The 16,110-nt window shown below is 44.8% G+C and overlaps 1 protein-coding gene and 1 non-coding gene across 3 annotated transcripts in view; one reads left to right on the plus strand and one right to left on the minus strand.

Annotated features, from left to right (window-relative positions):
- LOC139340146 (E3 ubiquitin-protein ligase DTX4-like) overlaps positions 1-11,455 on the plus strand; it is a 36,064-nt gene extending 24,609 nt beyond the window's left edge. For both annotated transcript variants that reach the window (XM_070975796.1, XM_070975788.1), the window contains exons 5-12: positions 6,521-6,582; positions 6,713-6,874; positions 6,991-7,052; positions 7,173-7,339; positions 7,426-7,579; positions 7,682-7,771; positions 7,886-7,984; positions 8,101-11,455. In XM_070975796.1, the coding sequence (XP_070831897.1) occupies positions 6,521-6,582; positions 6,713-6,874; positions 6,991-7,052; positions 7,173-7,339; positions 7,426-7,579; positions 7,682-7,771; positions 7,886-7,984; positions 8,101-8,232 (928 nt within the window). In that variant the 3' untranslated portion in view covers positions 8,233-11,455. The remainder of the gene's footprint in view (positions 1-6,520; positions 6,583-6,712; positions 6,875-6,990; positions 7,053-7,172; positions 7,340-7,425; positions 7,580-7,681; positions 7,772-7,885; positions 7,985-8,100) is intronic.
- A 268-nt stretch (positions 11,456-11,723) lies between these two features.
- trnay-gua (transfer RNA tyrosine (anticodon GUA)) lies at positions 11,724-11,812 on the minus strand. The gene is given in 2 exon segments: positions 11,724-11,759; positions 11,776-11,812. It is a non-coding gene; the product is annotated as a tRNA-Tyr (tRNA).
- Between the last annotated feature and the right edge of the window lie 4,298 nt (positions 11,813-16,110).

Raw genomic sequence — 16,110 nt, forward strand, 5'->3', positions numbered from 1 at the left:
CACTGGCTCGGGCAAATGACGTAATGTTAGCTTACTGGCACGCTAAACTAAGATGGTGAACATTGTAAACATACTTGAGTGTGTTGCCATGCAGCATCAGCATTCAGCTGAAAGCACCACTGTGTTGAAGTGCAGAGCTGTGACTGTAGACTCAGTGTTTTTGGCTCTAATTTAACCCTGCAGCTGCTGACTGATGCTGTCTTTTCTGGCTTCCCCGTGCTTCACATTCGAGCTGAAGAGAGGAAAATGTTGCTCATTTACCCACAGAAGCTGATTTTAATCAGCTCCCAGTCACAGCTCAGCTTTTTCAAACAGATCCTTCAGTACTGACACTGGAAAACTAGAAACTAGAAAACTAGATTTCATAGTGACATTTTCCAAAGTTCCATGATGTCATAGAACAGGGACTAAAGCCATTTCATGAAAGCTGACCCGTTTGTTAGTTTAGAGCAGGTGTATGTGTTCTGTTCTGGTGAAAAGCCTGCTGCTGCTCAGGAAGTGATGCATTTTCAGTTTTAGTTCAGCTCCAGAGGCTGAAAAATGGGGTTCTGGCACACAATCACTTTCAAACTGAAAGCAAGGTCAGATGGTTTTGAGATGTAGATTTCTTGGCAGTATCCCCCTCCCTCAACCCTGTCGCTTGTTCCCTGCCCCCTCCTCTCCTTCCCTGGCTCCTCTCCTCCCTCCTCTCCCGTCGCGTCTCAGCAGCCTGGGCCCCTCAGAACCTCATTGTTGGTCTCCACAGTAACCTTTGTTGGATTACCCAAGTCTGGGCTGCATTAGCAGCACAATGCTGAGCCTCCACTAGTTTTCTCCTCTTTCTGCTCTCTTCTCCTTCCCCCTCTACCCAGTCCTTTCTATATTCTTTGCCTACCATTTAGTCCCTTTTTCTTCTTTTCTCCTCCGTACTACTGTCTGTTTTGGATTTTTCAGTTCAGTTCTCAATCTTCTTATCTCTCTGACTCTGCTTCCTTTTAGTGTCCTTTAGAGTTTTGTGCTGTTTTAGCTCTTCTAGTAAGTAAAGATGCCTTAACCATAATCTTACGCGCATAGCATTTATTAGGGAAGGCAGGTTTTTAGAGGGGGTGGATGTGGTGGAATAAACTATCATATAGATGCCAGAGCTGATCGAGCAGTATATTCATAATGGGAATATTTTTCAAATGGAGAAGAGGTAGACAATAGTACTGGTCCAGTCAGCATTGTTGTTAGCCTCAGACAATTCTGAATGGAGGAGGGGGTCTGCAGATACATTAATGTATGTGTGTGTGTGTGTGTGTGTGTGTGTGTGTGTGTGTGTGTGTGTGTGTGTGTGTGTGTGTGTGTGTGTGTGTGTGTGTGTGTCTGTGTCTGTGTCTCTGTGTCTGTGTGTAGACAGTCTGAGACTCAGACAGCACCAAAGACAAGGGCTTATGGGAATTGGGTGGGGGGTGGTGTAAGACAAAGAAACGAGTCAGCAAACTGTCAAAGATTGATCACACTGTGGTGCAAGAAATCAGGCCAACACCGGACAGAGAGAGATGGAGGTGACACACACACACACACACACACACACACACACACACACACACACACACACACACACACACACACACACACAAATGCCTGGCTGTGAAGGCATTTAATATATGCTCACACACACACACACACACACACACACACACACTGTCCTCCTCTCTCACACACAGTAAAAGTAAATATTGACAGTCCTAAGGGGAGATGCAGTGAAGAATGTGTGCTGTCACTCTCTCCAGTGGGGGATTATAGGAACGAGACAAAGGGAATGAATGAGTGGGGGGGACTGTTGTGTTGAGGGGAGGGGGCTGCACAGACAGACTAGTGAGGAAAAGCAAATTAAGCAGGAAGGGCTGTGAGAAAGAGAGGAGGTCTGACTTTATTAGTAGGAGAGATCAGAGCAGAGCAGCAGAAATGAGAATGTGGTGGCACCTGTTCACTTCACCAACAGGTTGCAGACTCAGAGTCGTATTTAGATCATGTGTGGCCTGTAGAGGGAGCTGTACGCACAGATGCACAGGGATGTATGCAGACTGAAATCTTGGACAAAACTGCCATCCTTGACTGCATGAAAAGAATGAGGCAAGTTTAGAAAGATACACATATCAGCTGAGACACAGGCCTTGACAGACAGATATGACTTTGACCAAATGTTCCCAGATTAACAGTTTCCACTGTCCACTGTCCACTGTCTGCTGACTGCTGTCCCTCAGTACGTTCAGAAAAAGTTTGGTGAGTTTCACCCAGGTGAATCCACAGCCACTTTTGAATTGCTGTCCAGTGTTTTTTCACATTTTATTTGTCAACCCTGTCCTTAATTATTCTGCAAATGCACAGCCTTCTCTGGTTATCAACAAAACAAACTCCCACGCCGCTTTTTAACATTTAGTATGATTTTCAGAGATGTCACACATTTGGTCCACAGCAGCAGACCTGTCTGCCACTTTCTGTCACATTGTTTTTCACTAAGGTTGCTTGAAACATCATTAGTACATGTGTGAGTAAGAGTGTGTGTCCATAGGAATGTGTGTGATGTTGTGGGTGCTGCTTTATGTGCGTGTGACAATATGTGTGTGAGAATGTGTGGGAGTGTGTTATTGTCTGGTGTCTAAATCAGTACAGCTGATGTCCATCTGGGCCTGGGGGAAGAAGAGAAGCAGAGGGATGGAGGGTCGGAGAGACAAAGCTGAGGGAGTGTGTGATCCGGTGGGAGGGCTGGAGGGCGGGTTTGAGGTGGCAGGGGGTCAAGATACTGGAGTCGCCTTCAGGCCCTTCCCCCTCACAGGATCTTCCTTTTTAAAAGAATCTCTGGCTCTTCTCTTCTTCACTGCATTTATTTCCATCAGAGCTGCCTGGCTTCCTGCTTCTCGGGCTGTGTGTGTGTGTGTGTGTGTGTGTGTGTGTGTGTGTGTGTGTGTGTGTGTGTGTGTGTGTGTGTGTGTGTGTGTGTGTGTGTGTGTGTGTGTGTGTGTGTGTGTGTGTGTGTGTGTGTGTGTCTATATCTATCTATCTATCTATCTAGATATCTAGATATATATATATATATATATGTGTGTGTGTGTGTGTGTGTGTGTGTGTGTGTATATATAGAGAGAGAGAGATACACACATATATATACACACACACATATATGTACATACATACACATATACATATGTACATGTACGTATATATCTGTGTGTGTGTGTCATCAGCACATCAGTAGGGCAGCAGGAAAGTGTGTTAATGAGCTACATGAAGCTTATTGAGGATCAGACTTCACTCAACGCTCCCCTCTCTATTACCTCACACTGTAAAGACTTCCCTGCTAACGCAGCAGCTTATTAAATATTAATATATCCGCTCACTGGCAACAAGTGATTAGTATGTGTGTGTATTTGTGCGTGAGATCACTGTCACCATCACTCATTGACTTGATCCAGTACAGATCTAATATAGGTGTTTCTCATCCGTCATCAGCAGGCAGCCTGTTTGTAACAGAGGAAGCTGTCTGTCTGTCTTTGTTGACAAGTTTAAGATCTTAAACTACTTTGAGTGCATGTGACAGCAGAGCGCAGGTATTACGGAGCGAAGCTTGGACTAATCGGAGCAACGTAGATGGAAATGTGACGTGATTAAGATGTGTTGGCAGCCTCATTTTCAATACTTAGTTAAAACTCGGGTGGTTGCCGTCCACTGTGATACACTGCATAAAGATAAAACAATGTATTGGCACCCATTTTTCACCAATTCATTGTCCTGATGCCCTGTGACTGTCGGGTCGGGCTGCAGTTGGCCTGATGTCGTAGAGTCTGAAACAAACATTAGACATAAAAGTCTTGTCTCCTGTCAGTAGGCTCCACATAGGTGACAGGTAGAGCTGAGTCTTTGTCAGCCGTGCTTCAGAACCGTGCATGATGCGGACACAAAACTGTTCAGGTGTGTAGCTGAGACATTTTATGACCACTTGCCTCCACATCAAAACACTGTGAGCATGATGATGGATAAAGCTGCCAGTCACTCACTCTCTATGAGTGTGTGTGCACGTGCTCAGATGAGAGGTTGTGTCCTGCCCAGCAGAGAGTGGAGAGTCATCTTCAGTGTTTGACTAATATTAGCAAAATAATTGATGACGAGACACATTCAGAATTGCATTGAGTCCACAGACAGAGGACGTGCTCATTGGATGTTCTTGCTCAGACAACACTGGAAAACATCAGCAGCAGCAGCCAGGCCACTGTGCCAGTAAGCATGAAAATGTCCACATACACCACACAGACGTTCATGGGCTTAATGAATGAATGAATGATGACAGATCTTTATTTACATAATAATAATAATACATTTTATTTGTAATGCCCCTTTCATCACAGATCTCAAAGGGCTACAGAAAAAAACAAAAGAAAGAAAAAACAAACAAACAAACAAACATTGCACTCTTCACAGCAGAGCCTAGGCTGGCTACTTTTTCCAAATGGCTGGTTACTCATTATCCTTGTGGAAAGCCCTGTGTGTATGAAAAATGGGTTTGTGGTGCAATGAAACATGGGAGACATGAGCTTGGTGTAACAGACAAACGGTGCAGATTACTTCAGTACGACCAGTCAACCATTAGCCAATGTTAGTATTGAGATGTGCTTGGCTGAAATATTCCCCCGTTTGACTGTACAGCATGAAGCATGGTTAGTCATAAATGTACAATGTGTCATTACAGGCGAGAGATAAAGGATCAGCTGTTTGGCAAGAACATGAGTATGTATATGTGTGACATGGAGGATTACATCAGTGACTTCTGTTGTTTACCCCTCACTCTGTATGTTTGCTCTTCTTCTACTCGCAATTGATGTTCTGCTTTTTCTCTCTGAGTGTGTGAAGTAACACCCGATTTCACACATAAAGTCATTCTCTCATACTCTTTCCATAACCCACACTAGACTTACACACACAAACGCATCCCAGTGAGTCATTGACTCACATGTTGTCATGTGTTGCTGAGTGGGGTTAAGTGAAAGCAGCTTAGTGCACTGACAGAAAGCCTGTTAAAGCTAAACCAACAGCAGATCACCACTGCACTCAGACCAGCTGCCTGTCACCGCGCCTACAGTCTATTAGCATGTGTGACTGTGTTTGCGGTTGAATGATAAGAAGGGTTCCATTGCGACCCCTTCATTAGCTCGGTAGGCAGGCCTGTCGTGGAGACTGCTCGTTCTAATCTGTGTTGAAGGATGTGCTCTTTTGAATGCACCTGTCTTCACAGGTTTTTTGTGTAGGAGTGTTTGTCAGGGTTCCGAGTCACAGCGTCATTCCACCCTCAATAAGAGTTGATGTTCACATTTACTCACATGGCAACACTGACGCATTTCTTATTGACCAGTCTCTGATTGTAGTTAACAGCTGATCTGTTATCAGACACTCCACACATCCTCAGCATGTGCGTTTATTTCCTCCCCTTCAGCAGTCGCTTTATGTCTGGAAGACAAAGGAAAGTCCTGTGCTCTGAAGACTGTAATTCCACACACTCTCAGCCCACTGTGTGTGTGTGTGTGTGTGTGTGTGTGTGTGTGTGTGTGTGTGTGTGTGTGTGTGTGTGTGTGTGTGTGTGTGTGTGTGTGTGTGTGTGTGTGTGTGTGTGTGTGTGTGTGTGTGTGTGTGTGTGTGTTCCACAGCCTGAGGACCCTCCAGATCTATGAGTGTAGTCTACAATAGACTAACCTGCCACTGACCCCAGCTGAACGGCTGTGTTAGCACATACAGCTGACAGCTGAATAGTTTATCACCTGACCTCAGAGTTTCAGTGGGAAAAAAACTGAATGCACAGAGCCACATACAGTGCATCACCTGCAACACTCAGACCATGGCCAGCATGCTTTTAATATCCAGATTTAGCACTAAATGTGCATTTATATGAGTGAACCTCAAATGTCCAAATAAATATCAGCAGATCACTTTCATCAAACACTAGAAGCTGTAAAGTCCTGTTAATGATTGTGTGTGTGAGACGTGTGTTTGTCACTCAGATGATGACGATGATGATGATGATGGGCTTTGTGACGAGGCAGGTAATCCCCAGCAAGCAGCTGTGTGACGTCCATCTCTTTGAGCGCACTGAGCAGATGGAAACTCCGTGGATTAGCTCTCATAAACACACACACTGCTGGGTGCAGTTATTCATTCGCTCTCTAGCTGGATGAAGTTGCATACTGTCGGACAAGGAGGTACAAACAGAGGAGAGCTAGCGGGACAGATACGTAACAGAAAGAGGACGTCTCATAAGAAGAAGACAAAGATTTGACTGGACACCTGTTTATTTAGCCGGTCTCATCTACTTATAGTCTTTTTTTGTTGTTGTTGTTTTTTGGGAATTTCGGTTTTCTTAACAGTGACCTCTCAGTGTGAAAATGACAGTCATCTGTTTTTCAAAGTGAGTGTCTGTTAGGTAGATATCTGCCAGCCCCTCATGTCTGATTGGTCTGACAGTCACTTTAGGAAATTCACTGAAATGAATAGTTTGTGTCTTGTCTTGCAGTGTGCCCACTGTCCCAGTGAAGAACCTCAATGGATCCAGTCCTGTTCATCCTGCACTGGCCGGTAAGACCATATACTCACTAAGCAGCCTTTACTGGTCACAGATAGAAAAAGCTTCAGTCTTTTTTACAAGAAACCAGAGAGGAAGAAGGTTTCTCTTTTAACCAGACTGTGTTTTTCTGCCGTGTCTCAGGGATCACAGGTATCCTGATGAGTGCTGCCGCTCTGCCCGTGTGTCTGACCAGGCCTCCTAAACTCGTGCTGCATCCTCCACCTGTCAGCAAGAGCGATATCAAACCGGTGCCAGGCTTTGGCCACTGCTGCAGGAAGACCACCAAGAAACAGGCTCGCAAGGGTAAGCAAGACCAACTACAGAGGACCAAGCTCTCTCTGTTTTTTCTGCTGAGTGAGCTACATCCATGCTGTCAGTTGAAGAAATCTTCTTCTGTTCCCTCTCCTGTCTGTCTGCAGGGAAAACTCCAGAGGAGGTGGTAAAGAAGTACCTTCAGAAAGTAAAAAGTCCACCAGAGGAGGTATGAACAGTTTTTGTATGTTTCATAGGGCTAATTCATGTGACACGTGTTGGTTTCATAATAAACAGATTCGGTTTTCACGTGGGTTTTCTTTTTCTTCCGCTTCCTCGCCTTTCCTAGGACTGTACCATCTGTATGGAGCCGTTGGGAGGTCCGTCTGGATATAAGGGTCCAGGAGTAGGGCCTGTGTCTCGGGCGGAGTCGGTCGGGCGACTAGCACAGTGTGGACACCAGTACCATTTCCAGTGCCTGGTGGCCATGTATAATAATGGAAACAAGGACGGCAGGTAGGTTAGCGACAGAGAGGAGATCACCCTACATTGTCTCTCAACTTTTTAGCAAATAATCACTCAATCTTGTTCTCTCTGCTCAGTCTTCAGTGTCCCACCTGTAAAACCATCTACGGCGTAAAGACAGGCAACCAACCGGCAGGGAAGATGGAGTACCATGTCATCCCTCACTCTCTACCGGGACATCTTGACTGCAAAACTATACGCATCATCTACAACATACCACCAGGCATTCAGGTACAGCACGGTTTGTTTTGTTCTCATGTGGTGTCACATGGTCACAGTTGGTTTGATTAGCATGAGTGCCTGCTAATAATAATGCTCTCCCTTTGCTTTCAGGGACCAGAGCATCCGAACCCAGGGAAGCCCTTCACTGCCAGAGGCTTTCCCCGACACTGCTACCTCCCAGACAGCGAGAAAGGACGCAAGGTAAACACAAGACACCCCACAACCTGCGTATATTCATTCTTAATCCAGGTGAATATTTAAGGGATTTTTTCAAATGTACCTTTTGTTCTTACTTTTACCCTAACCTGTCGACAGGTACTGAGACTGCTCCTGGTAGCCTGGGACCGCAGGTTGATCTTCTCAGTCGGTACTTCAAGCACTACAGGAGAGTCTGACACCGTCATCTGGAACGAGGTGCATAAAAAGACCATAACTCCAGAATGAATTTTTTTGACTGACTGAGTTTGTGATATATACACATCAGGTTACTTTTCACCTTCACTTCATTTCATTTTTGCCCCATCTTCAAGGTCCACCATAAGACCGAGTTTGGCTCCAACCTGACGGGCCACGGCTTCCCCGACCCCGGACACCTCGATAATGTCCTGGAAGAGCTCCGAGCTCAGGGCATCACAGAGGATGATGGACTGATGGAAAAGTGAACAGAAAACCAACCAGGGCAGCAGAGGAGGAGACATCCCTGTGAGAGTAGTGAGGGGTGACAGGGAGAATGAGGAGTCGAGGGAGAGAGGTGGGCCTAACCATGAAAAGAAGAAGCAGCAGGAAGAGAAAAAGAAGAGGCCCTAGACTGAGACACACTCTCTCTGCCAGCACTTAAAGGGGTGCGTGGGGACGTTTCGGGTTATAGACAACATTGATTTTGTTTTTCAGAGGTTACCACTTTTCAAGATGGTGATTGATTCACCGCGCTGGGTTCGCTTGTCAGTGCGAGTCTGTCCAAACTTCACAGTTTTCAAGCAAGCACATCAACAGAAGTAGAAGGCAGTCTGAGGAAGCTACAGCACAGAAAGAAAAGCCACACAGACTGATGGCACTCATGGTTAACACTCAATACACAGCCAGGTACTAAATGTCGAGCAGTGAGAATGAATCGGTACTAATGTTTAGGACAAAAACAAGTTTACTTTACTGGGTAAAGAGTAACCAAGAAAAGATGGTAAGATTTTAGAGCAGTTCAATGAAAACTGGGAGAGAAAAGACAAAGAGAGAAAGGAGTTGGAGCAGTGGGGGAGGGGATAGGAGAAAGGGGAGCAGGAGTAATGGAGCAGAAAGACAGAAAGATGGTGTATGAATGTGTCTAGGATAGGAGTAGAGTAAAATTAACTTGTATGGTACTCAACAGGTACTTAAGCTATCACTTGGAACACAAAGAAACCAAGAGTGATGAAGGAAAGAATGACTGTGTGCTGGCTTTGTTCAAAGCACCTGCTTGTTGGTGGTTGAACTTTAGTGCTGTTGCTCCCTCTTGTGGTGATACTATAAACTGCACCTCAGCCTGCAAGCTCCTGGAGCTAATCCAAATATTACTATGAGTTACCCATGTGTTACTTTTTTTATCATTGTTACTATAATCCTCATTTAACGTCATTCCATACTTTACCTCTTACTGTTGACTTGATGAGTTTTTATATGACCTGGGAGAAGGGGGCTCTGTATGTTTATGACTGAGTGTGAAATGACAAAAGACCATTCAAAGGCTGAGTCATTTGGGCCTATTTGGAGTCTTATGATTGAGCCACTGTGGTACAAATTAACCTTAGATACACAGGTACCAGTATTTACTTACCTATCTTTGTTTTATTTTTCTTACTTTTCTCCCTTTTGACTGTCCATGTGGTTTCAGTGAATGCAAATGCTGTTGTATCCTGTCTGCAGGAGAAAAAATGAGGATATGAATAAAAATGTGTGCTGATTAGCATTTTTGGGGTTGCCGAGAATTAAGTGCTGAGGATTTGCTTCAAGCCTTAAGTGTTTAGTTCAGGTTGAATGAGCTTCACTGTCATTGCTTAAACCCAAAAGAAATTAACCAAGAGCCTGGGGCTCGTCTCACAGCCAGAAAATCCCTCAGATTGGGCAGAGGGTTGGAAGGTTGGGAGGGGTGGAGAGGACAAGAGGTCGACCTGAAACAGAGGTCATGGCCTGGTCTTCCCAAACACACAGTACCACTGAGGAGAAGAAAAAACCCTCAATATTCAAATCCATTTTAGTTGGCCAGTGTGGGATTGTAAATTCCTCAGGACTAAAATGTTCCTCGTCCTTATCTCAGATGTTAAACTTCAAGTCCACAAATCCAGTTTTAAAGCAACTACAGGAAACATCACAACTCCACTTGCTCCTGATTGGCTGGCATTACTTGAGCATAGATGAAATCTGTCCAATCAGATCAGCTTGCAGCATCTGAACCAGAAGGCCTTTACTCTAGATTGACCTCATTTAAATCAGACAGGCTGCTGTGTCGGCCAATAGAGGACAAGTAATGCAAGGATGTTACATTCCTGTGAGGATATTAATTACGTCAATAAATATTCTTGTAGTTCAGCTTTTTTAGGGCAAAATACCATGAGGAGTGTTATTTTGCGCCTGTACTAGAGGAGCAGTGTTACTGCAAATTCAGACTCTAAAAGATGCACAATATGAGACCTTAAATCTACAACTTGTTGGCCTCAGTAGAAGAATAAGTAGCATCTTCTCTCAACACCTCTTTTTATCTCTACCCCTCCTGACTGGTAATCAACTCACTGCCCAGTCTCTGAGTTGGGTCTGTAAATGACCCCCTATAATGATGTTACGATGTATGTGTGTGTGTGAGAAAGAGAAAGAGAATCTGTGTACCTCTGTTACCAACATGCTCCCGGTTTAGGGTATTATTTTCGGGACTTCATGGGAATCACATCATCCTTCAGCTCTGATGATGATGGTACTCTCTGTACTGCAGTTTCTTTATAATGTTGTGTTTAATGTGAAATATAGTTACGCCTTTGCTTTTTAATAGCATTTTTTGTGACACTATCATAGAGTAAATTGCCTTTTCTCATTTTTTACATTTATGTTGTATTAATAATGCCCTATCACATTTGTTAAAATTGGTTTACATGTCGTTAAATACAATGCCGTTTTTTTATTCTGTACAGGAGTTAAGCTGATCTGTGTCATCTTTTCTCTGGAAAAGGAGGAATTTGATAGACTTTCATCTGACTGGGAAATGTAATGAATTTCTGGTAGCAAGTCAAACTGTGGTACCCTCACTCTTCTCTGAGGTACTTTCATTTTCTACATATCATCTGTAAGTCCCTTACATTGCTTTTACTTTGTCTTTTTGTCATTAAAAGTATGGCTTTGATTTCTAAACAGTGAATGAGAAACAAATAAATGTCATGACCAGTTTTATCACCATTTCTCATGACTTGCTGAATTGGATGAATTGAGTTTGATGTGGCCATGATCTTGTTATTGTACGGCTCATAAGATGAATTACTAACGTCAGCCCAAGTGTCTTTGCATGAGACTAATGGTTGATTTCAAGGCTTTGATCCATGGTGTGCAGTGTCTGAAACTATTTGAGCAATGGATCAAACAGCTATGAATAGTAACTCACAATTTCAATTTAGTCCCTTCTTTAAATGTGGATTTCTTTCCCATCACCAGTTCCCATCCCTACTGAAGGCAGTATCATCTCCAAACGCTGGTGTATCAGGGCCTTCTTTTGTTTTGGGGGGTGGGGGATGGGGAAGGGGTGATCATAGGTGCTGGTATGGGAGAGAGCATCAAAACTGATGAAAAAAGGCAAAATGTAAATATTGCAAAATAATTGCTGGAGTATGAGTGATTAATACAAGAAAAAAAAATAAAGAATGAATGAAACGTAAGCGTCGTGTTGTAATTGTAGTAGCCATGGACAAAGCTGTACAAAGACTTTTATATGCACACAGGTGGCAGGATTTTGTGCAGGCCTATAAATCATCATCGTGATAATACCTCTCTAAAGTTGATGACTGAGAATTATTAAATTATCACAATTTACTATTAGTTCACAATTTACTAAAAGGCAAATCTAAATAGCAGAACATAATTAATGGGATGGTCTTCCCGAAAGAGATTTTGAATACCTCAAAAATCACCATGAAAAAAACGTTCCTTCGAGCCGGATTCGAACCAGCGACCTAAGGATTTCAGTAAGTCGGTCTCTACAGTCCTCCGCTCTACCAACTGAGCTATCGAAGGGGTATACTCATTCGATGAACAGCGCAAAATACGATGAAAATTGGGTTTCTACAGAATAAAAGATACTGAAAGCACTTATTTGCTTTAACATCAATTATTTTTCAGGTACCCAAAGTAACGCTACATAAATACACAAATTTTGCTTACAAACAAGATACACATATGTCAAACCTATTCCACAAAGGGCCGAGTGGCTGAAGGTTTACTTTCCAACTAAGCAGCAGCACACCCGACTTGACTCATTTCATCAGCTGATCTAGTCTTCAGACAGCTGGTTGGTCAGACATGCTCATGAAAATATCTTTAATTCTAGCACTCTTTACATAAGAGCTGTAAGACACATTCCTGTAGCATTTCTGTCATTAAATTCAATATTTTAAGGGAAAACCTTGCAGAAAAAATGAGTAGAAATCCATTCTCTATTTCATTCCGTGTATTTTACAACCACAATTCCAAAAAAAAAAAAAAAAAGCGGGGAGGTTCACCACTTTGTGAACACATGATTGTAGAAAAGATATTGTTAAATAGGCTGAGGAGCACTTTGTAAAATCGCAGAAAAAATGACTTCATTCTGTTCTCACATGTCGCGCCAACACGTCAATCGTAGTACAGAGAGAGGACAACGCACGCAGGGAGCAGGAGTGTTTGGATGTGTCCAGCTCACACAGCGCTGTGCTGTGAAGAGGTTTGCTCAGCAGAGGGCGCTACGACACAAGGAGGCGACTAAAGGAGGAAACACGAGGACGATGTTTACTTGATTTAAGTGTTGAATTCATCGTTCGTTCTTTTTTTTTTTTAAATCTTGTGTTGGTAAAGAAAGAAGGGCTGGCAGCGGCCTCCATCTACTCGGGTTCCAGAGAATCACAAGTCACCACTGAAGAGTCCAGAGGCTGCACTGAAGACAACTTTAATGCTGAACAAAGTCCTGACAGGGTGTCTGCAGAGATAATTTTATGTGTGTAGGTTTGCATATGGGTCTGGGTGTTTATATGTGTGTGTGAAAGAAATAAATGTAAGACGAATGCAAACAAACAACAGCTTATCTCTCAAGGTAGGCAGAATTCAACAATATCATTGCAACTATATGCCTTACATTTGGCCAAACTAGAAATAAAGCCAATGCAAACAGCGTGTAATGTTCTTAGATTAAATATGATTACATAAAGCTTTGATATATGAAATAATTGATAGGACGCACTGAATGTAGTACAATTACGCCAAGCTCTGCACAGGTGAAGGTCAGCATCACAAACATGAACTTTAACTTAACATGACTGTATTCATCTGTGACATACAGTACTTCCAGTTCAATGGACGCACACAACAGCATAGCCAAAGGTAGTAAATAAACTCTGTGCTGGAACCACGTTCACATTGGCGCAGCGAGGGGTGAGGTGGAATCGTCCAAGTAGCACCTTGAGGAGGAGATCTCGCAATATCGCTGAGTAAAAACACAAAAACAGATCCTGGACACCAAGAGACACAACGAGGATGCTTGGCTAATCAGCATAATTACGACGCCAAATCAGTAAAATAGTAATGATGAGTTAATAATGCAATTAATATTTAAAGCAGACGAATCAACGAAAACAAGTCCAGCTAGAAGTGAAACAAAACAAATGAGATTAAAACTTGAAATTGTTGGATAAACATGAGGTCAGCTTTAGATTGTTCTGCATGTTTTTCCAGACTGTAGAGCACAACGAGAGAAACAGGACAAAATAAAAGCAGCCAAGACCTGCAGCGTCATCCAATCACTGGGACCTGATTGGGACGCCACACAAAAACATGTTTTATAGACCATTTTTCTGAAATACGTTCACCAGTTCACTCACATGATAATGAATTAACAGTCATTTACTCATCAACCCAAATCGTAACTTACTCCACCATACTTTTACTCTGTGACTCTTTCAATGTTCATACCATTCTTAGTTGATGAGATCCTGTTTGAGATTTTAAATGAAAAACATGAATTTAGTTTTATCTGCCTATAAAACAAACTTTTGATTATTGAGTGCAATTTGTAAATCAGCCTAGTACTGAAGGGACATGATCCACATTACAGTATAAAACGGTATTGTCCTCATAAAGATTTATATTCCACTATTGGCGCCCGGGGACCCAGTTCCTTGTTGTCACCATTGGTCAGGTGGTGATATTCTTGCATGTTTTTTTTTTTGTTGTTGTTTTTTTTTGTTTTTGTTTTCTTTTTAATGGAGGATACTTTCAGTCATTTGAGGTAATGTATATCATTAACAGGAATACAGTGGAAAGTAACTAAACTATTGAGTTTTTGTCTAAAGGACACGCGATTGGTGGGAACGTGTGGTTAATGTGTAACCTTGGTTCTCTGAGTGAAGAGACTATCTCTCCACTCCGTTACATATTCCATGTGTACGGGATATGACCCCCGCTGCTTGTCAGGGTACTTGGATAATTCTTTAAGACACACCGGCTTGCCCGGCCACACCCTATAAAGCGCCAGCGCTGGCATGCGATCACTGATAGTTTGATCGAAACGTGTCTCCGAGCAGCCTAAGGACTGGAGAGATAGTCTCTTCACTCAGAGAACTAAGGTTACACAGTAACCACACGTTCTCTATCGTCTCAAGACTATCTCTCCACTCCGTTACATATTCCATATGTATGGGGTAGACCTTTAAGACACCCCGTGAGGAGACGGTGCAGCCCACAATCCCACACCACAACGTGCAACAGACGAACTATGTACAAATATACAATATATACAAGACCCAGGAGTAGGCCCCGCCAGGCACTAGGGCCCATCCTGGGAGGGAAAGGGGCGCCATGGAAGCCCCCAAGACGCAAGGCAACCAAAGGGAACCAGCCAGGGGCCCCGCAAGATGCAGGGGCTGGGCTGGCCACAGGGAAGCCGCTCGCTCGGCCCGCAAGACGCAAGGCCGAGGGGAGACCACGTGTCTACCGTTGGGCCGAGCCCAGCACCCGCTCCCCAAGGGAGGGGCTGTCAGCGACGTTAAGACGGTAGAACCTGGTAAAGGTCGACGGGGATGACCATGCAGCGGCAGAGCAAATGGAGGCAAGGGAGGCCCCCGCCACAAGGCCCAGGAGGCAGCCACCCCCCGAGTGGAGTGCGCCCGGACCCCTGATGGAACAGGCACACCCAACAGGACGTAAGCCTGACGGATAGCGTCCACCACCCAGTGAGACAGCCTGGACTTAGACAGAGGTCTTCCCAGACGTCCGGGGTCGTAACAGACAAAGAGCTGATCGGACTTCCGGATAGCCTGAGTCCGCCAAATGTACTCCGTCAAGGCCCTCACCGGGCACAGAGCAGACCGACCCTGCTCAGCGTCCTCACCAGCATCAGGAGAGGAGAGAGACCTAAGCTCTACTGATTGAGACAGGTGGAACTCCATGAGGACCTTAGGCAGGAAGGCTGGGTTGGGTCTCAGAATGACACTAGAACCATCCGAGGAGAACCGGCAGCAGTCGCCATGCACTGACAATGCATGAAGTTCACTCACCCTCCTGGCCGAGGTAATAGCAAGCAGAAAGGCGGTCTTAATGGAAAGTGACTTCAAATCAGCACCCTCAAGGGGTTCAAAAGGGGGACTCTGAAGAACCCCAAGGACGACATCCAAGTCCCACAAGGGAACCGCGGGCCCAGCAGCTCGCGCCGTAAGCCTCTGGGCCCCCCGGAGAAACCGAGAAATGAGGGCACAGTCCTCAGCACCCAGTGCAACCTCACGGATTCGCACTGCTTTGATTGCTGTCACCAATCCTCGCAGTGTTACCGCAGCCTTCCGGGCCTCCAGCTGAGACTGCAAGAACTGCAGGATCTGCTGAGCTGAGGCTAAGTAGGGGTCCACCTGGTTAGACCCACACCAGGCAGTAAACAATTGCCAACGGTACGAGTAAGCTGCCCTTGTGGATGGAGCCTGGGCCTGCTGAAGTGTTGCCACGACAGGCTCTGGTAACCCTAAGGCCAGGAACCTGTCCCTCTCAGGGGCCAAGCCACCAGCCTGAGCCCCACTGGAAAGGGGTGGAACAGGGCGCCGTTCGCCTGGGAGAGAAGGTCCCTCTGGCATGGGAGCTCCCATGGTGGTCCGTCCAGCAGAGGTGGAATGGCTGAGAATCATGCCATGTGGGGCCACAGAGGCGCCACCAATATCACCTGCACATGCTCCACCAGAACTCCTCAAAGAAGAGGCTGGAGAAGAGCGAAGTGTGGAAAGGCGTAGAGCAGAACCCTGGGCCATGGGTGAGCCAGAGCATCCCAGCCCAAGGGGGGATTGTCGTTCCGCAGCAAGAAA

This window comes from Chaetodon trifascialis, chromosome 2 (genome assembly GCF_039877785.1).
Source record: "Chaetodon trifascialis isolate fChaTrf1 chromosome 2, fChaTrf1.hap1, whole genome shotgun sequence".
Taxonomy (NCBI): Eukaryota; Metazoa; Chordata; class Actinopteri; order Chaetodontiformes; family Chaetodontidae; genus Chaetodon; species Chaetodon trifascialis.